At 44.8% G+C, this 26,898-nt stretch overlaps 1 protein-coding gene across 1 annotated transcript in view; it reads right to left on the bottom strand.

Moving 5' to 3' along the window:
• GREB1 (growth regulating estrogen receptor binding 1) overlaps nucleotides 1–26,898 on the bottom strand; it is a 607,716-nt gene that overhangs the window by 34,639 nt on the left and 546,179 nt on the right. The window contains 3 exon segments of the mRNA XM_029595920.1: nucleotides 10,621–10,821; nucleotides 20,508–20,643; nucleotides 22,932–23,150. Of these exon segments, the coding sequence (XP_029451780.1) occupies nucleotides 10,621–10,821; nucleotides 20,508–20,643; nucleotides 22,932–23,150 (556 nt within the window).

Genomic DNA, 26,898 nt, shown 5'->3' with positions numbered 1-26,898 from the left:
ACTTTGTGGCTTTGGGAGACAGATGTTCAGGTGGCATTCTGCTCAATATTCCTAATTAAGGATAAAGGCCCAGGCTGGGAAGTTTGCATTCTGGAGATGTGCAGATAGTGTCGATGAGAGTGTTTCAATTTCCTGGACCATGGCATGATATTTCAAGGATTACTAAGCAGAGATGGGAATCACCTGTCAAAGAAGCAGCATAGCATTTTACAGGACTGTCTGGCAAACCAACTGAAGAGGCTTTAAACTAGGATCATTGGACATGGGTGAACAAAGACCTCAGTTAAGTAAAACATTTAATGCTTATATAGAAATAGGTTAGAAGGGCAACATCTGGAAGCTGTCTACACTAATGCTCATAGTATGGGAAATAAAGTCTTGGATCTAGAGGCAGACATGGAAGAGGCTGACTTAGATGTAGTGGCTGTCACCGGTATATGATACACAGAAAAATTATGACTGGGCTATAATTATACTGGGCTACAATCTGTTCAGGAAGAAAATGGTAGGAAGAAAGGGAGAAGTGGTGGTAAATATAAAAAGTAATAGTAAAGCAACAGAACTGTAAGGCTTACAAGGTTGGGAGAAAGCACTATGGGTTACTCTGAAAAGAGGGAATGGAGCATCTTTTCATACTAGTGTAATATACAGACCTCCATCACAGACATAAGGAATAAACAGAGATTTAATGGAAGATATTCACAACATCACTTATGAAAATGCTGAAAAGGACTGTTCCAAAGGCCAATCTCTGTGGCACACAACTAGTAATGCTTTTCCTCAGAGTGTTCTTCATTTACCACTATCCTTTGTCTTCTTCCACTCAACTAGTTTCTAACCAATCAGACAGTTTAGGGCCCATACCACAGGCACTCAGTTTATTTTTGTCACCTGTGTGGAACTGGGTCAAAGACCTTACTGAAATCTGAGTATTCTTCATCTAGTTCTTTCCTCTAATCCAACTCTTTAGTCACCCAATCAAAGAACTTAAATAAAAATAAAGGTTAAGGGTCATTTATTTATTTATCTATTTATTTCCACAATTTCTATTCTACTGATCCCCAATCTCAACAGATTACAGTCAACATACACAATAAAGCATAACAAAGCCTTACGCAATACAAAACAAACATGCCAAAACAACTAAAAAGCAACACTGCTATACATCTCTTGGGGAAAAAAACCCCATAGCTTTACAAGATCAGTAATACTCAGTCTGGGAAGGCTAGAGAAAAGAGATATGTCTTTAAGTTCTTCCTAAACCAAGAAAGATTACTCTCTGCTCTAATAGTGCTGTCCAGAGAGCAAGGCCTGCGCTACAGTTCTGGCAGAGGTTAAGGATCACATCCATATAGATCTAGGGGTCAAACTTTTGAGACTAGGGTCATACTTGTGTCTTCTGTGGATTATAAATACATTTGTTTTTTAATTAAAAAATAAATAAAAAAGCATACATTTAACAAAGGCTCCCAGTTTGTAGTGTGGTGTTGTGTAGTGGGCGAGGGTCCACCTCTACACTTGGCCATATGTGCCAAATTGTCTGGCTATGGCTCTGCCCTTTTGGTCTATTATGATTCTAAATAGATGGGCATATGTGTTTTCATACCTAACCCAAAACTCAGACATCTTATTTCTTTACTCAACCTCACCCCTCTTACCTGCCCACCATCTTTCCTAAGGATGCATGAATCCTGTCATAGAACTGGATACTACCACTTCTGCTGGTAGGCTGTTTCAGGGATATATCACTCTTTTATATTTCCTCCAAGACTCCTTTCCTTCAACTATTGTGTGTGCCGGCTGTGTCAGACCCGCGGCCTGGCGCCTTCATCTCTCTCTGACGAATCCAGTGCCTAGTTCCTCATCCCTGGCAGCGGTAGGCCACTGGCTCCGTTCTCGGGCCGCCCCCGGTGCCTCAGCTTCAGCTACATAACTCTGTGCTCCGTGTCAGGCCTCTTCGCGTGGCCTGTGGAGAGACGCTGCTGTTCAGCGCCGCGCATCATTGTTTCTTATGAAGGGCCCACGCGGGAACTTGGCCGCGGCCCTGGATGATGACGTGCTGAAGCCCCAGTATTCAAGGCCAGGCTCGGCTTCCAGTGATCGCCTTTGCAACAGATCTCCACGCTGGTTGTGTATTCGTTGCCTCCTAGTGATTCTCCTGCGTTCCTGGTTCCTGATTCTCGCAAGCTCCTGTTCCTGTTCTCCTGCGTTCCTGATTCCTAACCCTTTGTCGGACTGCCTTCTCGGACACGACCTCTGCTTTGCCTGACTACACCACTGACTCTCTCCAAGCTCGGACCTCTGCATTGCCTGACTAAGCCATCGACTCTCTCCAAGCCTGGACCTCTGAATTGCCTGACTACGTAATTGACTCTCTCCAAGCCCGGACCTCTGCATTACCTGACTACACCACTGACTCTCTCCTAGCCCGGACATCTGCATTGCTTGACTACACTATTGACTCTCTCCTCGCCCAGACCTCAGGCTTGCCTTGCCACCGCTCCTTGATTGCCGCCGGCCCTGACTCCAGCTTTCTCGACGACGCCTCTTCAGTCTACGTCCTGGACTTAGCCTACTCAGGCTTTGGCCTGTTCTTGCTCGGGCGCCCCCTGTCTGACTTTGGTTCTATTGGCGCCCGGGTCTCCAGGACTCCGTCTTGTCCAGTACAGGTTTCTCCATTCTATTGTTGCTGCCTATGGGCTGACCCCTCTGCCTTTCCATCGACGATGACATATGGAGGCCCACCTAAGCCCAGCCGGCCCCGGTACACAAAGGCTTAACTCGCGGGGAACGAGGGCTGATATTGGTGAAGCGCCAGCCGGCCTACGTCCATCAGCCCACTCCACCTGCCGATGGTGGGGACCCGTAGGATCCATCCTACGGGTAGCGTCAACCCCACCTCGGACCAAGGGTCCACCTCCGGCGCAACATCAACTTTATATCATGGCTCCTTATCCCTGAGTTTATCTTTCCATAGCTAATGGTGCCTTCTTATACTTGATTGATAGCATAGTAGATATTTTAATGTCTCTATCATAATGCATCATTTCCCTTCTTTCTTCCAGTAAGAACATTTAGATTTCCTTAGACCTCTCTATTTAGAATCTGAGTTGCAAATCCTCTGCCATTTTGGCAGCCTCTCCCTGAACTCTTTCAATACTCAATGTCCATATAGAGGTATATCAAAAATTGGGCACCGCTCTTAAGATTGCATCATACTAGTGATCAAGAATCAATATTACCTGCTATTTCCTGCTGGTGATCTCTCCTTATATATCCAAGCATGTTTTTATCTTTCCCTGCAGCTTTATTATATGAACCTTCATGAGATCTTCAATGATTACATACAAGTCCCTTTCCTGTTTGGCAGTTGCCTGTTCCTGTCCTAATTGATTAGTGGCTAGTGATTTTTAGTGCTCCAAATGCATTTTTTTATACATCTTGTTTAATGTTTTCTCTTGTTTAATGTTTTTACTACTATTACTATTATTATTATTATTATTACTTAGATCAATGTTATTCTCTGCCTTTTGTTCCCTATCTACTTGTTAATTGTAAACCGACATGATGCGATATTTATCGCGAATGCCGGTATAGAAAAACTTAAAATAAATAAATAAATAAATCTTTCGACAGCTTCTAGACCCTTCATGATTCTTTCAGCTTTTTTGCATCACCATTTTTTTAACCCCCTCCAGTGTATCTACTCTGTTGCAAATTTTTTGTATTTATCTACTATTCCTGGGGTAAGTCTGCATAAACAATTTAAAATAATGCCCACAAAAACTTAAAATTCTGCATACTTTATATTGGTCAAAATAACACAATATACATGACAATCTTTAAGTAATTACATTTTAAATTAATACAAAGAAAAGTTATTACTTAAAGATGCAGAATTTTAAATATTTTGAGCAGAATTTCCCTAGAAGTTCACTATAAGTGTCTCTTCCACCCTCTCTCCCTACCCCCCTGGCCAGTCTCCTTTCACTTTGCCCTCTCAGGTCCCAAATCCTCCACCTGCCAGTATGTCTCCCCTCCACCTCTAGGCTCAACTCCTTCCACTCTTTCTCCACTCCCAGAGTTTGATCCCTCTCTCAGTACTGCCCCTCATACAGGCTCCCTCACTCTCTCTCACACACACATCCTCTCATACAGGGTCCCTCTCTCTTGTACACACACATCCTCTCCTATAGCGTCCCCCTCTCTCTCTCTCACACACACATATCCCCTCATACAGGGTCCCTCTCTTCTTGCATACACACCCACACAGGTTCCCTTTCTCTTACACACCCATACACAATCCCTTCACACATGCTCCCTCTCTCACAAACAAACAATTACCCTCACATACACATAATCCTTTTTTCACACAGACCAATTCCCAATCTCTAATGCACATACACACTCCTTCACAATCTCCTCACATAGTCTTCCTCTCTCTGGCACTTATACCCATGCACCCTCCTACATGCTCTCGCTCCCCTCTCAAGCATTCTCACACATGTTCTCTCTCCCCCTCAAGCACCCTCACACATGCTCTTTCTCTCCCCCCAAGTACCCTCACACATTTTCTCTCACCCCCCCCAAGCACCCTCACACATGCTCTCTCTCATCCCCCAGCTCACAATCTCTTTCTCATACACACACGCACACACACACACACACACACACACATCCCTCTACACCCATTCACTCTCACTGGTGCCTTCATCTTCGCCGCAAGCAGGTCATGTTCTGCTCCCGGCATGCTGGGGCCTTCATCTTTGCTGCGAGTGGGATGAGCTCCACTTGTGGCACGCTCAGGCCTTCATCTTTAACGTGAGCAGGTCTTGCTCCATTTGCGACATGCCGGGCTTCATCTTCGCTGCGGGCAGGATGAGCTCACCTTGTGGCATGCCAGAGCCTTCATTTTCACCATAAGCAGGATAAACTCTGCTCACGGCATGCCAGGGCCTTCATCTTTGCCATGAATGGGACAAGCTCAGCTTACGGCATGCCCTGGGTCTCCTCCATCTTTGCCATTTTCTGCACAGAATTTGGCAAATTCTACGCTCCACACTAGTGCAGAATTCCCCCAGGACTAATCTACAAACAAGCATATTTTACCATCAAATGCCTCTGCAGTGTTGCAGTGCTGAAAAGAACTACCCTAACACTGATTCCTGAGGCACCCCACTGATCACTTTAACTTAACCAGAGTGAACTCCATTGACTTTATGTGAATTATGTTGCTTTACCAGTTCTTTACCCAGTTAACAGCTTTCTATCCTATTCCCATAGGGGTCAATATTGTAATTTGGCCAGTTAAGTAACTTAGCTAGTTAGAACTTATCCGACTAAGGCCTAGATTTTTCATTCCACTATAAATATAGCGGAATGAAGAGCTGTGACCAGAAAAGGAGTGGGGTGGTGATAGTGTGCAACTGGCCGCATCACAACGGTGCGTTTATGCCCGCCGCGGTTGAGGCCGTGGCGCACACTATCACCCCCATAGCACCCCTGCAAAAGGTGTAGTTATTTCCGACGCTACTGCCGGCGATAATGTGTAAAGTCTAACTGGCTAAGTTTGGACCTGCTCTACAGCAAGGCTAGCTTAGCCATATAACTTATGCAGCTAAGTCCAAATATTAGCAGTTAACTGCATAAGTTGAATGGCTAACTCGCTCTGCCCCAATCTGCCCACTGCCTGCCCACAACTTATGCGGCTAACTTTGCAACCATATAAGGGACTTATATGGCTAAGTGGTGGCCGCTAAATGTTCACCAACAAGAAATTCTTTTTGGTGAACTGTTATTGTTCAGTATAATTTTTGCCACACATTTTTCTATTGCGATTTATCTATATGTGTGTGCTTTCCACTCCGCCCCTCTCTTGTGCTTCTCTTAGATTCAACAGGATATGTGTACAGAAGCCGTCTTCCCCAATTCAGGGTGAAAGTGTCTGAGGCTAGTTTCCCCTATACCCATTTTATTGAACAGAAGAGCCGAGCCTTCCTGTTTAGAGGGAACTTAAACAAATCCATCACCAAGTTTCCACAGTGGTAGAAAATCTGGTTTGCCACAACCTGGTCCACTAACCATTTGTATGGTAGCAGGATTTGGTTCAATCTATTTGCCAGGCCATTTTCCACAGAAACACTAAAAATGAAAGCTTTGCTATTGGTCAATATTAAATTGCATAAAGGGATTATTAATAAAAATATCTTATCAAAGAAACTATTTCTTTAACATCTAACATTATTTCTACTTCACTATTATTTTCATTTTTAACTATACTCAATTTTTATCTTTTTTCTTTCATTTCTGATTTTTAATTTTAATTTTTTGGAGAAAAAGACCTCAGAAGATGGAGAATTCCACATGGTTATCTGCACTTATTTCAATCACTGGTCATAAAATCCTCCTCCTCCTTTTTTTTTTATAAAGAAATTTTATAGTAAATAAATATGAATGAGATCTCCCCCTCCCAAGGGAGAGAAGGTTAAACAGCATGCTACCATTTAAGTGAACTGCAGCAAGGAAAAAAAAGAGGACAATGCAGCTATGAAACATGAGCTGCCAGCCCAGGAAACCCAGAATGAGATTACTTGTGAGCTTCTGTGAGCTTTTGCCTCACTTCTGCTTTTTTCTCACTTCCTCTTTTTGCCTCACTTCTGCTTTAGGCCTTTTTTTATAGTTTTTGAAAGCAGGATCATTTGTCACAGTGCCCCGCAGTCGTGTTCCTTCTTCTAACAAGCTCAAAACCCTAGCTAAGCAAACTATCATGTGAGAAAACAGGAACACAACCGCAGAGCCCTGCAACGAATGATCCTGCTTTCAAGAAAAAGAGGTCTAAAGCAGGAGAAGTGAGGCAAACTATCAGGTCGATCCAGTAAGGCCGCGGTAGAAACAGTGCGGCAGTGTCAGGCGCACCCTTCCTCCCCGCACCCACAGTTCTCTTCACTAACTCCCCGATACTCTCCTCTAATCGCATGCAAATGCATGCCGCGGCTTTAAAGCGGTAGGGAAGGGTTATGGCCGCGTAACCCATTTTACTGTATAGGCGCTTAATACAGCGCCTATACAGTAACCAGGGTGCGACGGTACTTGTCATTTCAAATGTCATTTCAAATGGCATTTGGAATGACAGGAACCAGGAAGTGTAAAAAAACACGAAAAGTCTTTGTTGCTTCGTCGCTGTGTCTCTCCTCCCGGAGCAGGGCGCGAAAGCAGCCTTGCTCCGGGAGGAGGTGAGGCACAGCGGCGAAGACAGACGGGAGAGGAGAAAAAGCAGAGCCGAGCAAAGCAAAAGCGTGCAGCAAGCCGGCGAAATAGACCTGCGAGCAGAGGCAATAGCAGCGGTTCGGTAAGCCTGGCACCCTCCTTGATGTAGTACGTCCCGGATGCCCCCCCCCTCCCCAGCGCGCCCACCACTACCCCTTTCATCAGCTGCATCCACTGCGACCCGGCAGTCCCGTGAGGCCTACAAAAAAAAAAATCCCCGGCTCCCGCGCCCCCGCACTGGCCCGCCGACTCTAACCCCCCCCCCCCTCCCGATCGGGCAGGTAGGCGGCGGCGACGAAAACCAAAGCAATTTTTTTTTTTTCAAAAAGCAACATCACACATTGCATAAAATAATTTCTCCAGCCTTAAAGCGACTTACTTTTGGGATCTGTCAAGTAAGTCGCAAAAGTAACTTACTTTTCTGAAGCCATCACGATCGTAGCTCAAGACGAAGATGGCCGCCTGCACGGGGGAAAGCGTGCAATTGGCCGCTGAAGACGTGAGGTCACGTCTTCAGCGGCCAATTGCACGCTTTCCCCGTGCAGGCGGCCATCTTCGTCTTCGTCCGGAGGAGCTAAGATCATGTTCCTGATGGCTTCAGAAAAGTAAGTTACTTTTGCGACTTACTTTTGGGATCTTGACAGATCCCAAAAGTAAGTCGCTTTAAGGCTGGAGAAATTATTTATGCAATGTGTGATGTCGCTTTTTGAAAAAAAAATAAATTGCTTTGGTTTTCGTCGCCGCCGCCTATCTGCCCGATCGGGGGGGGGGGGGGGGGGGTAGAGTCGGCGGGCCAGTGCGGGGGCGCGGGAGCCGGGGATTTTTTTTTTTGTAGGCCTCACGGGACTGCCGGGTCGCAGTTGATGCAGCTGATGAAAGGGGTAGTGGCGGGCGCGCTGGGGAGGGGGGGGCATCCGGGACGTACTACATCAAGGAGGGTGCCAGGCTTACCGAACCGCTGCTATTGCCTCTGCTCGCAGGTCTATTTCGCCGGCTTGCTGCACGCTTTTGCTTTGCTCGGCTCTGCTTTTTCTCCTCTCCCGTCTGTCTTCGCCGCTGTGCCTCACCTCCTCCGGGTCGCAGTGGTAGCATGGCGCTGTGAGGGGGGCAAAAGGGTATATACCCATGAACGGATTTGAGTGGGAGCGCTCTGTGAAGCGGGACATGCCCGTGAGGGGCATAATGGGTGGATGCAGCTGATGAAAGGGGTAGTGGCGGGCACGCTGGGGAGGGGGGGGGGCATCCGGGACGTACTACATCAAGGAAGGTGCCAGGCTTATTGTTTTATTGTGTTTGAGTATCTTAAGCGGTGTCAATGGATTTGTTACACAGTCCTAACTCCTACTAGGGGGAGGCGGTAAACTAACAGGTTAAGGCCGCGGCAAAACAGCGCGTTCCTAAGGAGATAATATCAGCGCCCGTTACAGTATCGGAGGGGAATAGCTAATTCCTTCATTATACAGCTTTTTCGTTCATTTACATGCTGGGTGCGGAAAGGGTTAGGTGTTTATTTTAGGAAGCGCTAAGGACGCGTGAAACTGGAGACTGTATGGCTGGATGGCCTTACTCGTCTGTATTGTGCGCTCCCAGCACGTTACAGACGGGCAATCTTTAACTGCACGTTACTGGATCGACCTGTATGACTGGAAACTCCACAGAAAAAAGAAAGATTGAAGAGGCCCCTATGTGGATACTTGTTATGTTAGTATGCATGGGCATGCTCAGTGAGGCATAGTGAAAAGGTCCATCCTGGATTCCATTGAATGAAGTCACCCACGTGTGAAGACTACTATCCTACTTGTCCTTGGAGAAACATAGTAGATGACAGCAGAAAAAGACCAACTAAGGAGTTAGCCAGCTAGATTCATCAGGGTGAAAATCTACTCCCACCGAACAGTTAAATATATAGCTACCTCTTTTCATAAGTAGCTATATATATATATATATATATATATATATATATATATATATATATATAATCAAAATCTTGGTGTTCCAGAAGACCTAATTAGGTTGGGGGAAGCAATGTAGTGCTGAAATTTTAGCGTAAGCCATCTGAACAGTTTCTGAATTCAAGAAAGCATGGGATAAATACAGGAGATCTCTAAGGGAGTGATGGGATTTATAAAGCTAAATTAATTGGGCAGATGGGCAGACTACATGGGCCATATGGCCTTTTTCTGCCATCAATGTTCTATGTTACTATGTTAAGCAGTTATCCCTTTATGTATTCCTACTTTTGCATGGCTGCTGTGATGGATTAAGCATTCCCTGGTTGAGTCTTTGAACCCATACTATTTCATCCCTAAATATAGCAACTTCCATCTCTGACCTAGAGAGTTGTAGACAGACAAGAAAGTAGTAAAGTTTCCTAAAAGGTTCTCTGAATACTGCAGCCCCATAGAATTCTGAAAGACATTTATGCACATAAAAATGTATTTAAGCAAGTAAAAGGCTATTATATAATAGCCTGGGGATCAGTGCATGTTCATTATGTAAGCCAATTACAAACATAATTGTATGCAAACTGGTGAGACGCGCTATGAGGGCTGGAGTTGTAAATTACATACATAATCTTTTATTTTAAAAAGTATGCACATAGGTTTATCTGCACAAGTTATGCCCTCTGAATAGGAGCTGTAACTTTGTGTAAGTTCTTCTGCATGCAGTCAGGGTCAATAACCTGCTAATTTTCAAAGTGAACTTATGTAAGTTTGGTTTGGGGTAAAGTCTGGGGCAGATTTTTAAACCTACGCGCGCGGCCTACATTTGGGTGCGCTACCCGGCATGCACAATGTATGCCTGATTTTATAACATGCGCGCTGGCCGGATGCCGGCATGCGATCCCTTGGCACGGCCGCTGTACGGAGGCCTCGGTCCCGCCCCCGCCCCTTTCACAAAGCCCCGGGACATACGCGCGTCCTGGGGCTTTGCACGCGACGCCGGGCCTATGCAAAAATCCGCCCCTCTGTGTGTTAAAAGGTATTTGCAAACTCTACCCAACCACACATGGTTATAAAATTATCCTCTCTGTGTCTATAGTAAAATATGTTTAGTACATATGGCCCTTTGTAATTAATCATATTAAAACATTTCAGTCACTACAATAAGAACATATACTATTCCAGCAGACATTCTGCTATACTTAGAATTGCCATTGAATAGTTCATTGTCAGCTGTGGCAACTCACATCATCACCGTAGCTGATAGCTTAGGCTCACACTGTACTGGATCATGAACATTATGACAATTTTACAATTTTCTTCAAAGTAATACCAACCAATTCTTTCTCTAGCAATGTGTCCCTAAGAGGTCAACACACTCTAGTCCATTCTTTCATACTGAGCTTTGTACCTGTGGTCCCAAGTTAAGGTAGCAATCCACTGACAGAACAGGACAGCTGTAGTTCTTTAGTGAGAGAGGAAAGAAGCGATGGCTGTTGTACTGAAGGTACTTTTCAAGCAGCAACTGAGCAGGTGCAGCCAGGAAGGTGTGCTTGCTATCTGGAGCACAAACATATTGAGCAGGTGCGATGCACACGGGGGTATCAGAACCCTATGGAAAAATATATTTCTCTTTTACTTGTCATAGCATATCACCAGAATACTAGGAACTCAAAAGACTTACTGTAAGGCAAGAAAAATGCAATGTTTCTAGATCAGGATGTTAGAATAACCTAAGAAAAACAATGTATAAAAGTGGATATAAAGTGTTAGTGAGAGTAGAATAGTATAAAACATTATTGCAGAATGGTCAGTATTAATGATGCTCCCAAGTTTATCCCCTTCTAGTCTCATGTCAAAACCACTTGCTCTAGAACAGGGGTTCCCAACCCAATCCCTTGAAGAATCTAGACTCTCTGGTTTTCAGAATTATTTATAATAAATATCAATTAGTTAGGTTTGCTTACAATTGGGCTTATTGTATGCAAATCTATCTAATGCATATTCATTGCGGATATCTTGCTGCAGATATGCTGCTCTAGGATGAGGTTGGGGACTCCTGATCTAGAATGTCCTTTCATCCAAAATATGTTTACCTCTGTTGTTTTATTTATACTTACCTCAAAGGGATTTCTGCAGGTAAAGGAGTGCTTTACCTGCAGAAATAGTCCTTCAGAAAATTGTGCGAGTCATACATGCTTAAAATGATATGCATACACACTGTATGTGCATGCTTTTACATACAAAGAAGAGAGGCAGTCCCGGGGATGGAGTCTGGGCAAACTGCCTTGGTAAAATAAAACTGTAACCCAGAAATATGCCCAATGCTGCCTCTTTTTATCTGGGTATATTTTGTCCAGGCAGCAGTTTGCCTGGACAAAATTTAGCTGGTGAACAGGGAAAGGAGGGAATATAAAATGTTGGAGTGTGTCTGTCTAACTCCAAATGTTACTCAGACAAACCCTTTGAATATAGTCGTCTATGTGGTGTCAGCATTATTGTTACATTTACAGTTTAAGGCAATGTGTCATATGAACCACAGAGATTTCGTATCCAGTAGCACTAACAGGTTTATAGTTTCAACTGCCTTCAAGGTTATCAAGCATTGAAGGCCTCTGGAATTACAACATTTACGTTTCAACAGGAATTCTTCAATTTGAACCCAACAGTAAACTCTGAACAATCAAACTTCCTGTGGTAGAAGCACTTTAGTCTCTTGGCTCCAGTGTTTGCGGCACACTCTGTTGCTAATATGCAGCAATATGACATAAATCAGGAAATCTCAACTCCCAATATATCAGGGGGTTAATTACGTGCCAATCCTGCACTGAAATGATGCTAACGTCTTTGTCAAGCTGAAGACATTCATTCCAACTGGGAACTACTTTGGGGGTTTTATAAAAAATGGCTTTTAGCATTTAAAGTTTTAAATGTGTTGAAATGTTTAAAACTCAGTGTCTGTCAGAATGATAGAATATGATGGGAACTGAGCTTCAACAAGGCTATCCAAAAGTCAAAGGACTAGATTCATCAAAATTATTTGTGACCTCTTGAGGATGAACAGTCGAAAAAAACCTGAAAAGCTACTGTTATAATTTTATGACCTGAAATGGGTATTGGGGGCAATTTTCTACTCCCTGATGAAAATTATCCCAAACCTAGCCAGTAATAACACACAGGCCGATATTTTGGTTTACTGAATGACGCCGATAGCCTTTGACCATACTATGTCACAGGGGCTACCGGTGCCATTGGTCACCTCCTGTCACATGGCAGGAGCACAAGATGGTGCTGATGGCCATGTGACAGGGGCTGACCAATGGCACCGGTAGCCCCTGTGACATAGGTCAGAGGCTATCGGCGCCATTTTGTGCGAGGCAGGCACGCCGGGCACATATACGTAGGATACGCGCATACCCCCCGAAAACCTACCCCAAACTCCCCCTGCGCGCGCTGAGCGCAAGCCCCAGGACGCAGGTAAATCCCGGGGCTTGCATGGAGGGGCGTGCCGGGGGCGTGTCGGGGGGTGTGCCGGCAGTGACGTGGCGTTTTGGGGGCGTGTTGTGCGTGACGCGGCGTTTCGGGGGCAGCACCGTGGGCATAGTTTTGGCCCGGGGGTGTTCCGGGGGCGTGGCCACAGCCTCCGGACCAGCCCCCGGGACCGGAACTCGGAGCGGGGCAGCCGGCCAGCGCGTGCAAAGTTAGGGGGGTTTAGATAGGGCCGGGGGGGGTGGGTTAGGTAGGGGAAGGGAAGGGAAGGTGCGGGGGGGTGGAAGGAAAGTTCCCTCCGAGGCTGCTCCGATTTCGGAGCGGCCTCGGAGGGAACGGAGGCAGGCTGCGCGGCTTGGCCCGCACAGACTGCCGATTTTGGGCAGCCTTGCGCGCGCCGACCCCGGATTTTAATGGATACTCGCGACTATGCGCGTATCTATTAAAATCCCACGTACTCTTGTTCGCGCCTGGTGCGCGAACAAAAGTACGTGATCGCGCTAATTTATAAAATCCGGTCCTTAAGCTCTAGAATTCATTGCTGGAGGATGTAGTTAAGGCAGTTAACGTAGCCAGGTTTAAAAAAGGTTTGGACAAGTTCCTGAAGGAGAAGTCCATAAACCATTTTTAAAATTGCTTGCGTAAAAAGGCCCATATATGTGAATATATGGGCTGAACGTACACAACTGTTATTTTAATAGGCGCAAATGACATGTGTATATGCTTGTGTGCGAGCAACAGAATGTGGGTATAAAAGGGGTGGGTCAGGGGCATTCCAGGACAGGGCCAACATTTAGACGCATAAATTCTAATTTAAAAAATGGCAAATGCAGCATATGTAGGGCTGTTATCTGTGCATATTTACTTCTGCTTTTGATCAGGTTTAAGTCTGAATAAAATTCATTATAGCCAAAAACTAACTGGGTGAGGGATAAGGGTAAACTGGGGGCAGTGAAGGCTTAAGAACTGGAAGGGTCTTGATGACCTAGAGTTAGACTGGGCAAACTGGTGGACAACTTGGTCAAATTGGTAATTTCCTTCATGCGTGCATATTTTAAAATGTGCTCACTTGTGCTTGTAAAAGCCGACAAGTCCTAAGGAAACTTACGTGAATGTTTCCTAGTGCAACTGCTTAAATTTAGGGTCACACATATGCGTACTAGGCATATTTTATATAATACATGAGCACTTGCATGATTTAGAATTTCAGTGCCTGTGAGCTCATGCCCATATACACACAAATACAGGTGCGTGCACGCTCGTCCTAGGGAATAACCATTATTTATCACTGCGCAACAACAGAATGGGATCTATTTAGGATCTTGCCAGGTACTTGTGAACTGGCTTGGTCACTGCTAGAAACAGAATACTAGGCTTGATGTATCCTCAGTCTGACTCAGTATGGCAATTATTACATTCTTATGCTATTTTAAGGTCCAAGAGAGGGGAGGCAAACTTTCCAAGTTTCACATCCTTCTCCTCTTTTATCCACACTCAGTCATCTCTGAGGGAAGGTGTTGCACTGGTGGTGGACCCTTGGCCCGAGGTGGTGTTGACGCTACCCGTAGGGCAAGCCCCACAGGTCCCCACCGTTGGGAGTTGGAGCTGACTAGGAGACGGAGGCCAACTGGAGCTTCGCCAATACCAGCCCTCATTCCCCGCAGGTTGAGCCATTGGGTGGCGGGGCTGGCTGGTCTTAGGCGGGCCTCCACGTGATGACTCCCAGTAGATGAGGTGCAAGGGTTGCCGGGAACCAGTAGAGGTATCACGGAGCCAATGTAGGTCCGGATGAGGCAGGGATCCAGAGACCTGGGCACCAATAGAAACAGGGCATAGACAAGGGACACCCAGGTAGTAGAGGCCGAAGCCAAAAGGCCAAGTCCAGGTACAGATCAAGGCGTAGTCAAGGCAAGCTGGTGTCAGGGCAGGCAGCTGAGCAAGACAAGGTACAGAGTCAGAGCAGAGCAAGGGTCAAGCCAAGGAATTAGTCCAGAGCATAGTCCAACGTAGGAAGGGTCAAAGCCAGGGAATCAATCCAACGAGACAAGAAGGGACCAGGATATGGGTCAGGAGCAGGAACCAGGAATAGAGTCAGGATCAGGAACCAGGAATGTTGGGCAACTAGCACACGAACAAGCATGAAGACCTGTTGCCAAGGCAGGAAACTAGTGGCAGGGCCATGCCTTAAATAGCAGGGCCCGATGACGTCATCATCCAGGGCCGCAGGCTAGTTTCTCACTGCGGCCCCTTTAAAGGTACGGGAGGTGCACGAGCCTAAGCCAGGGCCCGCAGGAGGCCGGACGACAGCATCTCCCTGCGGCCCTGCGGCCCACGTGGGAGACCTGCCAGGAGCTGAGGAGGTCTGCGGAGGAGTCAGGAACAGCCAAGGAGGCAGAAAGTGGTCGGTGGCGTAGGCGGCTGCCCACAGCCGTGAATGAAGATGGTCCGGGACCAGGAGTAGAGCTGCAAGGGTGAGTAGGCCTGGTCGCGGGCCTACCACAGGTGGGATACGCAGCAGATACAGGCAGGGTCTATAATGTGACTCGGCTAATCTTGAACATCTTCAGGGTTGAAAGAACAAGAAAGAGCGTTTGCTCAGAGGTTCTTCTACACCGGACGGTAACAGAGCTTGAAATTGAAATGAGAGAAGAATAATGCCCAGCGGGCCTGGCGAGCATTAAGACGCTGGGCATGTCTGAGGTGTTCGAGGTTCTTATGATCCGTAAAGACGGTGAACTTAAACTGAGCGCCTTCCAACCAGGGGCGCCACTCTTTGAGGGCAAGCTTAATCGCCAATAACTCCCTGTCCCCTATGCTATAATTTTGTTCGGCAAGAGAGAACGTATGGGAGTAGAACGAACATAGATGGAGAACTCCTCGGGTCGAGTACTGGCTCAGAACCACCCCAGCCCCTATAGCCGAGGTGTCCACCTCTACAACGAAAGGGCGGTTTGGATCTGGATGGTGCAAACAAGGACAAGAAAGGAAGGCGTTTTTGAGGTCTTGGAAGGCAGCTAGAGCTTCTGAGGACCAGTTCTTTGTGTCGCTGCCTTTCTGAGTCATAGCCATGAGGAGCGCTACTAAAAAGAAGTAGTTCACTTTGAAGCACCCGAAGACCCACTGGTCGGGGCCAGTCACAAATACCCTTTAATTTACTAGGGTCCATGGTAAAACCTTGCTGGGAAATGATGTAGCCTAGGAAAGGCAAGTTGGATCTTTCAAAAAGACATTTGTCCAACTTAGCAAACAAATGATTTTCCCGTAGGCGCTGGAGTACAGTGCAGACATTGGCTCAATGAGTGGTCAGGTCTTTTGAGAAGATAAGGATATCATCTAGGTATGCTATGACCTTGGTATACAGGAGGTCGCGAAGAATTTCATTAATCATTTGTTGAAATACCGCAGGAGCATTACAAAGTCTGAAAGGCATGTCAAGGTATTCATAATGCTCGTCTCTAGTGTTAAATGCCGTTTTCCAAACATCCTCCGGGCGAATGCGAACCAGATTATAGGCGCCTCGCAGACCTAGTTTGGTGAAAATGGTAGCGCCCTGGAGGCGGTCGAACAGTTCTAAAATTAACAGTAATGGGCATCTGTCCTTGCGGGTTACAGCATTAAGGTTACGGTAATCTATACATGGTCTCAAAGACCCATCCTTTTTCGTGATGAAGAAAAAGCCCGCACCAGCCTGCGAGGTGGACGGATGGATGAAACCCTTAGCCAGGTTCTCTTGAATGTATTCAGTCATAGCTTTGGTTTCTGGCACAGATAGCGGGTAGGTCCTACCCCTAGGAGGCATGGTACCAGGCAACAGCTCAATAGGGCAGTCAAGTTTACGCAGAGGCGGGAGGATATCTGCCTTCTGCTTCGAAAATACATCTTTGAAGTCCGCATATGGAGGCAGAAGACCAGAAGCAGTCACCACAATGGGAATCACAGGAGAAGGTGCCATCTTCTTGAGACACCGTTGATGACAGGCTGGATTCCACTCGACAAGCTGTAAGGTTCCCCAATCAAACTGGGGAGAGTGGCGCTGGAGCCATGGTAATCCCAAAACCACTGGATGGATGGACTTCTCCAGCCCAAAGAGTTCAGCCTCCTCTTCGTGTAGGGCTCCAGTGAGAAGACGTACAGGTGCCATCACTTGGGAAATCCTTCTGGGTGGCGGTTCACCATGGATAGAGATGATGCGTAATGGTGTCTCGATGGTATGAGTGGAGATGCCTAGGTGTACCAGGTCCTTTAGAATCAAGCTCTCACCTGCTCCTGAATCTATTAAGAGTCAACGTTGGGAAAGAGCGAGAGTCCCAAGTCAGGGTGAGTGGCAGAGACAATTGAGGGGCCCGAGTAGAAGTGCCCAAGTTCAGGACCTCCACTGAACTTAGGCCCGGGAGTTTCCCAGATGGACAGGACAAACAGGAGGTGGTGGCCAGAATCCCCACAGTATAGGCACAGACCCAAATGCCTCTATCTAAGACGTTCATCCGGAGTAAGGTGCCCTTGACCCAGCTGCATGGATTCTTCTGTCTTGGTAGATGGCGGGACTCCACTGATCACGGACCCTGCTGCAGGTGGAGAAAGGGAACACTCCGCAGCAAGACGTCTGGGTATATGAACTTCACAGTGATGCTCCTGGAGGCGGTGGTCAATACGGCCTGCCAGAGTGATAAGATCCTCTAAAAAGGAAGGTAACTCATGGGCTGCGAGTTCATGTTTTAGTTGGGATGAGAGACCATCCAAATAAATAGCTCGAAGGCAATCCTCTTGCCAAGCCAATTCTATGGCAAGAGTCCAAAATTTGATAGTGTAAGAAGATGAAGTGCAAGGGTTGCTGGGAACCAGCAGAGGTATGACGGAGCCAACATAGGTCCGGACGAGGCAGGGATCCAAAGACCCAGGCGCCAATAGAAACAGGGCGTAGACAGGGGGTGCCCAGGTAGTAGAGGCCGAAGCCAAAAGGCTAAGTCCAGGTAGAGATCAAGGCATAGTCAAGGCAAGCTGGTGTCAGGGCAGGCGGCTGAGCAAGACAAGGTACATGAGTCAGAGCAGAGCAAGAGTCAAGCCAAAGAATCAGTCCAGAGCATAGTCCAACATAGCAAGGGTCAAAGCCAGAGAATCAGTCCTGAGCGTTATCCAGCGAGGCAAGGGTCAAAGCCAGAGAATCAGTCCTGAGAGTGGTCCAGCGTAGCAAGGGCCAAAGCCAGGGAATAAATCCATCAGGAACCAGGAACGAAGTCAGGATCAGGAACCAGGAACGATGGGCAACTAGCACATGAATAAGCATGGAGTGTGGTACAACGTAGCAAGGGTCAAAGCCAAAGAATCAGTCCTGAGCGTTGTCCAGCGAGGCAAGGGTCAAAGCCAGAGAATCAGTCCTGAGAGTGGTCCAGCGTAGCAAGGGCCAAAGCCAGGGAATAAATCCATCAGGAACCAGGAACGAAGTCAGGATCAGGAACCAGGAACGATGGGCAACTAGCACATGAATAAGCGTGGAGACCTGTTGCCAAGGCAGAGAACTAGTGGCGGGGCCCCGCCTTAAAAAGCAGGGCCCGATGATGTCATCATCCGGGGCCGCGGGCTAGTTTCCCGCTGCAGCTCCTTTAAAGGTTCAGAAGGCACGCGAGCGCCTAAGCCAGGGCTCACAGGAGGCCGGACGACGGCGTCTCCCCACAGCCTCCGGGTGGGTCTCCCCGCAGCCCACGCGGGGAGACCCGCCCGGAGCTGAGGAGGTCCGCAGAGGAGTCAGGAATAGCCAAGAAGGCAGAAGGTGCTCGGGGGCCTAGGCGGCTGCCCACAGCCGCAAGCAAAGATGGTCCGGGTCCGGGAGCAGAACTGCAAGGTTGAGTAGGCCTGGTCGCGGGCCTATCGCAGGTGGGACACGCAACAGAAGGGGTGATATATAAGAAAGGTAGCCAGGCTGGTATACTACTGTTGCTCAGAGATCAGACAGGATGGTGCAATGTGCTGGCAGAGACAGGAGTTTTACTCAACAGTAGAAAGCTAAGTTAGAACAGGGCACAGTGGAAAGCTAAGTTAGAGCAGGTGGATCAGCAAATGTTAGTTTAGATCTGTGGCCATTCCCATGTTTTGGGCCAAGACATAAACAGTAGAAAGGAGATGATAAGAGCATTTAGGATTAAAACCAAAATGGTACACTGGTTGCAAATATGTGCAGTTAAATGGGATCAATTGATACCAACTTTAATCTGGAGGGAGAACCACACTCCCTCCACAAATCATTCTGATTCATATAGGAGTCAACCTTGTGGCCTGCAAAGGAATTCAGCTCATAGTGAAAAATACAAAAGACACGGATACCAGCTTTATTCTGGACAGGATCTGGCTGAAGGCATCCACGAGGTGGGCAAGAAAGGGGAGCTGGTGTTGGTAGGAGATTTTAACCTGCCGGATGTTAATTGGAGTATCTCATTGGCAGACTTGTTTGTGAGTAGAGAAATTTTGCACTCCCTTCAAGGGGCTTGCCGCAAACAAATGGTATGAGAAACCATAAGGGAAGGGGTGATACTGGACCTGGTACATACAAATGGTGATGGTGTCTCGAATGTCTGGGTTGGTGTTACCCTTAGCACCATCGGATGGTATTTAAATGTCTCTATCTTATCGCACCTATAGGAGAGATATGATAGAGACATTCAAATATCTCCAAGGTTTCTATGCACAGGAGGTGAGCCTGTTTCAATGGAAAGGAGGTTCCAGAACGAGGGGTCATGCGATAAGGTTAAAAGGAGGTAGACTCAGGAATAATCTTAGGAAAGTGGTGGAGATAAAAACAGTATTTAAAAACAGCTCTGCGTCACACTGTAATGCTGTGTTGAGCCGTTAACCCCAGTTTTTATAGTATTGTTCAAACATCATGGCAGCACCAATACCCCTGATGCAGAGCTGTTTTGGCCTCTAAACATAGTGTTATGTCAGGTCCTTCTTCAATGATTTGATTTGACAACTAATAACTAAGGGAAGTGCTTTTTAACTTGAATTAGAAAAGTTATAAAAAAATTTTGTTCTAAGATATGAACCGTGTAGACCAGTGATTATATATGACCCAAAATATGTGTGCAGAACACAATTTCATTAGTTCCACCACTGTGGGTGTTATGATGGTCCTTTAAATATTGTGCTTGCTATGTAACTTTAGCAAGAAATAGTAAGTATTTTCTGGATGCTCAATTTTTGTATTTTGCTCTTGGTGCATTCAGCTTTTCCCTGACTCTGGTAGTATTTGTGATTGCCAGTTAAGATTTAATGCCAAAAAGTACAGAGTCATGCACTTGGTGTGCATGACCTGACTCCAGTTCTCTTCCTCCCAATCATAACTTCTCCTCTAATGTTCATCCTGCCTACATCCCCTGCTCATTGGTCTCCCTGCGATCTAGGACCGGCACTTCTGGGAATGCCTCTGCTGTTAGGCAACTGTGCCTAGTGACTAGTTTGGCCCCATAGGGCCTTAGCAACTCAGGTAGTGGGACACAGGCAAGGGACAGATTGCAATTATTATAATTTTTTTTTTTAAAGGGAGCATAACTTAACAGGCTATATTCTTTTTTTAATATAGCCGGTTAAGATCAAAGTTATATGGCCCTATGAGACCGGATAACTTAGCCAGATATACACATTTTTCATCCCAGTTAGCCAGATAACGGGACCCCTCCCTGGAACACCCCCAAATCGCCTCTTTTATATCCAGCTAAATTATAGCCAAATAACAACATATCAGCAAAGACCACCATACATGCAACAGTAATTAAAACAGGCCTTTAGTATTTTATATAACCAGTTTTGGGTGCTCACCTTTGATTTGATATGGAAAGACCTGTGCCCTCCCACCACAATCTGCTTTTTCATAACACTGAAGCGATTGAAACGACAGATAAGGAGGCCAGAGCTGTGGGCTCGCAGATTGAAGTCAACATCATCACATGTAAATCTAACAAGGAGTAAAAAAACATTGTATTCAGTAAATTGTGCAGAAAAGCTGAGAATAATAGAAGTGAATACTATGTAATACTATGTGGTTTTTAAACCACATCTTTGTTAGATGTTCATATAACCAAAATACATCAAACATATGTAAACCCTAGGCTAGTGTCACATCACAGGATCCCGAAGAACACATCTGAAATAAAGACTTAAGTTATTTAACTTTCCTATACTGATGTTAAGCCAATCTGAAAGTCCAGAATTCCCTGTCGAGGGGAGTGAGGCAAATTTTTCTTGTTGGCCCTGAGCATTGTTCAATAGTTAACTTAGATTTAGAAGTCTCTTGTATACAGCACTAATAATCACACAGGAAGCTGATGCCAACTTAATTTTTACTTGTTTTTTTACAAATCCATCTTATAGTTTTAGATTTTCGATAAATTTGTGGCCTTATGCTTCCAGTCAAATTATTCCATTGTAGAAGTCAATTAATTATTTTATTATTTCTCCCTTCCAAATCACTGGGGTAGTTTTTAAGTTTCTTCTCAATACCTGGTGGATAGGATATTGACCCAATTTGAATGTGCTTGTGTAAAGTCCCGTTTCTCATACATTTAGTCCAATATCTCTGTATTCTCCTCACTCTCTAGTTTGTACCTCTCCTCTACATCCTGGTGATGTAATGGTAGATACCCCATGTGAGTGCCACTTTTCTCCTTCCAGCTTCTAATACTCCTTCTCCCTGGGAATGAATGAGAACTCATTCTCCCACAAGGATGCTGATGGTCCATTGGTTTTCTCTCTGTGAGGGACCCCATTTTCTCAAGATGGGAAAGGAACTGAGTCCTTGGGATCTAGGGTACTCAGAAATAGCAAAAGAAAATTCATAATAAAGGGGGAAACTAAAACCAGGGGAAGGAAGGGTGGAAAACTTCCTTCCCCTAAACAAAAAGTATGATAATTCAGACAACGGTATACTTTCTTCTTTACCCTACCCAAGTCTCATCCTTAGAGTCCCAAGGGTGCTGACTTAAGGAAAAATAACTAAAACAGGAGCAGCAAAAGTATATGCTACCCCTAAAAGTGCTAACTGAAAATTCCAAACATTAAGATGATGGCAGGGGTTTATATCCTCTGAGAGCTTACCATCTCAGGTTCCCACATCTCTGTTCCCTCTATAAAGATGGACTGTTCTTCTCAGTAGGAAGCATAGGGATCTCCACACATACTATTTGTCATAGGCACTATACCATCTGGCAAACCAATAGGTCCAAACAGTAAAATACAGTTATTAATCAGGACAGATAAGACATTTTCTCTCATTTGTGAAAATTGTTTTACTTGTATAACAGGCAAAGAAATCCTCATCAAGATTCCTCTCAAAGTCACAAACTCAAACCTGAAGATCTGTTTTTAAGAAAATATTAATTTTCCATTAGCATTGTCTGTGGCTATCTTGACATCTGAGCATTACAGATTACATTAGTAGCATTTGCATTACTACATTAATATAATCCAATGAATTAATTCTCAGCATTTACAAATTCATACTGGCATCATAGTTCTGTTTCTCAGAATTATGTATACTGTCAAGAAGCCATATCTATACAGGCCTCTAAAGCAGTGTTTCCCAACCAGTGTGCCATGACTGATTTGCAGGTGTGCCGCGAGAAGGGCCGGCTATGAAAAGATGAGGTGCTGGAAGCCTTGCATTTTTCTCCATTCCTAGCCTGCAGGATGTCCTCCTGTCAGCAGGGGTGTCAGAGAGCAGTGCCTACTGCTACTGATTCCCTCTCTGCTAGGTCTCTCTTGCAGGACACGCTGTCCTTGTGCTGTTACTATTGTAGATGCAAAGCGGCAGAGGAGGAAGCAGCAGCAGAGCAGATAAGTGCTGCTCAGACTTGTGGTGGCTCGGAAGATTGGAAGAAGCAGCTAAATGTGCCAAGGGGAGTGGGGAGAGGGAAAGATGAATATGCCACAGGATGTGGGAGAGAGGAAAGGTGATGGCAGGGAGGTGAGGGGAGGGAAGGTAATGATGGCAGGGAGTGGGAAAGAGGGAAGATGATGATGTCAAGGTTTAGAGTGGGGCTGGGTGACTGGACAAGAAAGGTGATGATATACCAGACAACATTTTTGCATTTTATGCTTGGCCTTCTACCTAGTTAAGAGCTCAAATAAATTACACTCACTAGCAAGAGCTATGTTACAACACGTTTGTCACTGAAATACTCCAGCCAGTTTGACATGCATTTATACAAAGCTCCAGTGCATACGAATCATTCCCTATTTACCCACCTATTCTGGTTGAATTGAACATTCTGTGTCAGATCCACATTTAGAAGGATAAAATCATGCAGATGGCAATGAGAGAATGGCTCTTTCATGTCACCACTCTTTGTTTTACTTGACCATTTCCGAATCCCAATCAAGGCATAATGCACAACGTTTGGGGTCCCTTCGATATGCTGCAGAATGTGCTTCAAAGAAACATTCCTTTCCGACCAGGCATATTCCCTAAAATGTATCAGAGGCATTTTAACACAGAGAGTATAAAGTGAATCACTATTCCTTATAAATGGCTTAAGACAGATCTGTCCAAAGAATCAAATACATTGAGGTACAAGTTTCATTACACATAGCTTTGCAGAACCAAAAAACAAGCATTCTTTTATGTCAAAGAAAAATAGCTAGAAAGTAAAGTCCAATCTCTGGTAAACTATTACATATCAACACAAAAGAAGAGCACTATGTAGGTCCTATGTATCAAAATCAATAGGCAAAAGGCACCACTTAATTAATTATTCCAGTTGACTCAGTGAATATCCAAAAATGAGAAAATATATCAAATATGCAATATTTTGTAAGATGCCGTATTAGCAAGCCTAACAATGTTACTTAATGAAACTGCCAATTAGGTGTATTTCATAACACTACCACAACAAAAACCACCCAATATTTGTTGGGAATTTTTCTTTTTATAATTAATCCAGACCTCATATATTGATTAGGGGGGCTTATAACTTAATAGCCCACACTAAAATTGGTTAGGAATTTACCACATTATTATTTGTATTGCGGTCTTTCCATTTTCGTTTATAATCATAGGTCTCGATTATATTTTTTAACTTTTTTTTAAACTAATTATAAAAAGAAAAATTCCCAATGAATATTGGGTGGTTTTTGTTGTGGTAGTATTAGCAAGCCTGGCAACGTGTTCAACCGTGCAGAGTTGAACCGTCCAGTCTGATCTTCATCTGCGGCTCTTACCGGCTGTGTAGCCTGTAGGAAATGTTCAAAACAGGAACGGACTAGAAATCTATTTGTAATCCGTCCGAGTTGGCTGTAAATCCTGTATGCTGGCTGAATAGCCTATAGAAGCAAAATGGACTAAAATTCTTGTAATCCATCCAAAATGACTGTGAATTCTGTAAATGTAAACTTATCCTTCATGCACTATGGCTCTAAGGCCTGTAAAGATATTAAACAAGAAATGCATCTGTCCCAACTGTAAAGATATCTCTATCTCCAACCCGACAGCGGCTGGTGTTTCACTGCAAGCCAGCCGCTTAGAAAACAGGGACAGAGGAAAACAGTCTGTCCCCATTTTCTAAGGAAAATTGCTGCAAGACCTGGCGTCCACAACAAGGAGGAAAACATTCTGTCCCCGTTTTCTAAGGAGAATCGCTGCGAGACCTGGCGTCCCTGCACTCGAGAATGGGGATTTGTCACTTCACGGATAGCTATCAGTGCAGGGACCAATCATTGCCTCAGTGCAGTAAATAAATTAAAATTAAGTGCTGATAGCTATCAAAATTGATTCAACAGAGCAGGAACAGGTAACAGCTAAATATTCAGCTGAAGATATCTAGGTAACTTTATCCAGACAACGTCTCTGTTCACCACCAGCTTATTGAATATTGATCAGTCAGTGATTTGAGGACCTTGGAATGCAAATAGAAATGTTTTTCTTTGTGCTTAATGAATGATTTTAAAAAGTTTTACATTCTTACTCTGCTTTTCACACTCAGAAGCATGAATGTAACTATTTCCATGACAAAACTCAGAATCACTTTTGGTTACAGTGGTTGGCTCATCATAAGCTCATCTTGTGAGAAAAGGTCAGTGCTCTCAATGGAAAGAATATCTTTTCCATGACCATCCTTGGCTGCTTCTAGTTGCCCAGTACTTACAGCATGCCTTGTCTTATGATAATGACAGCATCAATATCACTGGTTCGCAAATACTATCCTACAAATACCGTGTCAGAAAATTAGGGGCACGTAAATTATAATAAGGAACTTTTGGGTCATATCTGAATGGAAAAATGTTTGGGTAATATCTGAATGCATCATTCTAGAATATCTCAACAGTATAAGCATTGCGTTCACAAAGCTATCTAGCAATCATTTCAAATATGGTGTAACTGTATGCATATCTAAACTGGCAAAAGATATCTCTTTAGTAATTTCCAGAGCACAATCTCAAACACCTCAAACTTTTGGAAAGAACGGCAGCTAAACTTTTGGTAGGGGCTAAATCCAATGACTTATATAAAGACAATTTTGCATCAGCTACACTGGCTCCCGTTTAACAGCGGGATAAAGTTTAAAACACTTTGCTTTGTCTTCAAATGCATGAATCAACTGCTTCCTGAATATCTTCCCCAACTTCTATTCCATTACACTCCCCCTGTTGGAAGTTTGATCCTCACAACAGGCCCTTCTACCCTCCCCTCTACTGGCTTCAGCTAGACTAACAGACCCAAAACTTTGTGCATTCAGCTGTCCTGCCCCTAAAATATGGTAAAAGATACCTCTGATGCTGTGCCTGGAACGTATCTCACCTTCTAGAAAAAAGTCAAAGTATGGCTGTTTAGCCAGGCCTTCCCCTGGACTCCACAGTAGAAACTCAGCTCTCTACTACCTGCCTACTCAACTCTTTTTTTGCCATGAGTTCCACAAGGATTATTCCCATCCAGGTTGCTTCTATCCAACGTTTCTTAATATTTTACTTCTTTCTTAATTATATGCATTGTTTATATCCAGTTTACCCACTTCTTTATTGCTATCCAATGTATCACACTGCTTTCCTATTTATATACCAAGATACCTTACTTGCAATCTAACCCTTATCTGTATATCATATCTATACATATGCATTCCTTACATGCTCAATGTTCTTCTAACATTTTTATGTAATCTGCTTTGTGCTTACCAAGAAAAGGCAGAATATCAAATATTTATACAGTGACTACCTAAAGTCTGTAACCCCTTGAACACGTTTCAAATTAAAATTGTCAGACTTGCATGCATTTAAATGAGGAGATTTTTCTACATATTATTCTCCACACCTTTCAAGGTCAATTTTTATTTTGGGGGGGGAGGGGTACAAAGCATATACATATTCAAAAAACAGAACTTAGAGAAGTCGCCACCCCCCTGAGTCAAAACTTGATGGAAGCTTCTTTGCCAGCAATTACAGCTGTGAATCTGTTGGAAAAGGTCTCTACCAACTTTGCATACCTAGACTTGTTAATATTAGATTATTATTCTTTACAAAACTGTTCAAGCTCTATCAAGTTCTTAGAGGATTGCTGATGGACAGAAATCTTCAAGTCATGCCACAGACTTTCTTTTGGATTGAGCTTGGGGCTCTGACTGGGCTATTCCAGGACATTTACTTTTTTTGTTTCTTAGCCACTCTAGTGTAGCTTTGGATGTGCACCTCGGGTCACGATCATGCAGAAAGGTGAAATTCTGTACCAGTTTCAGCTTTCTTGCGGAGGGCAGCAGTTTTCCTCTAGGACCTTTCTGTACTTTTCTCCAATCATTGTCTTTTCTATCCTGAAAAGTACCCCAGACCCTGCTGATGCAAAAGATCCCCATAACATGATGCTGCCCCACCATACTTCATAGTAGGGATGTGTTTTCTGGGTGACATGCTGTGTTGGGTGTGCACAAAACACAACACTTTGAATTCTGGCCACAAAACATTTTGCCACATGGCCACAGTATCTCCCGAGGGTTCCTCTGCATACTTGAAATGGGATTCAAGGTGGGCTTTCTTGAGTAATGGCTTCCTCGTACCACCCTACCATATAAGTCAGATTTGAGGAGTGCTTGAGATACTGTAGTCACATGCATATTTTGACCAGTCTTGGCCTCTTGTCATTGACCTCTTAGTTGCCTCCCTGATCAGTCTCCTTCTTCTGAGTCATCCAATTTGGAGAGATGGCTTATTTATTTATTTGGTTTAATCTAAG

This window comes from Rhinatrema bivittatum, chromosome 3 (genome assembly GCF_901001135.1).
Source record: "Rhinatrema bivittatum chromosome 3, aRhiBiv1.1, whole genome shotgun sequence".
Lineage (NCBI taxonomy): Eukaryota > Metazoa > Chordata > Amphibia > Gymnophiona > Rhinatrematidae > Rhinatrema > Rhinatrema bivittatum.
Note: the sequence above shows the minus strand (reverse complement) of the source record. Positions and strands in the feature narration are given on the sequence as shown.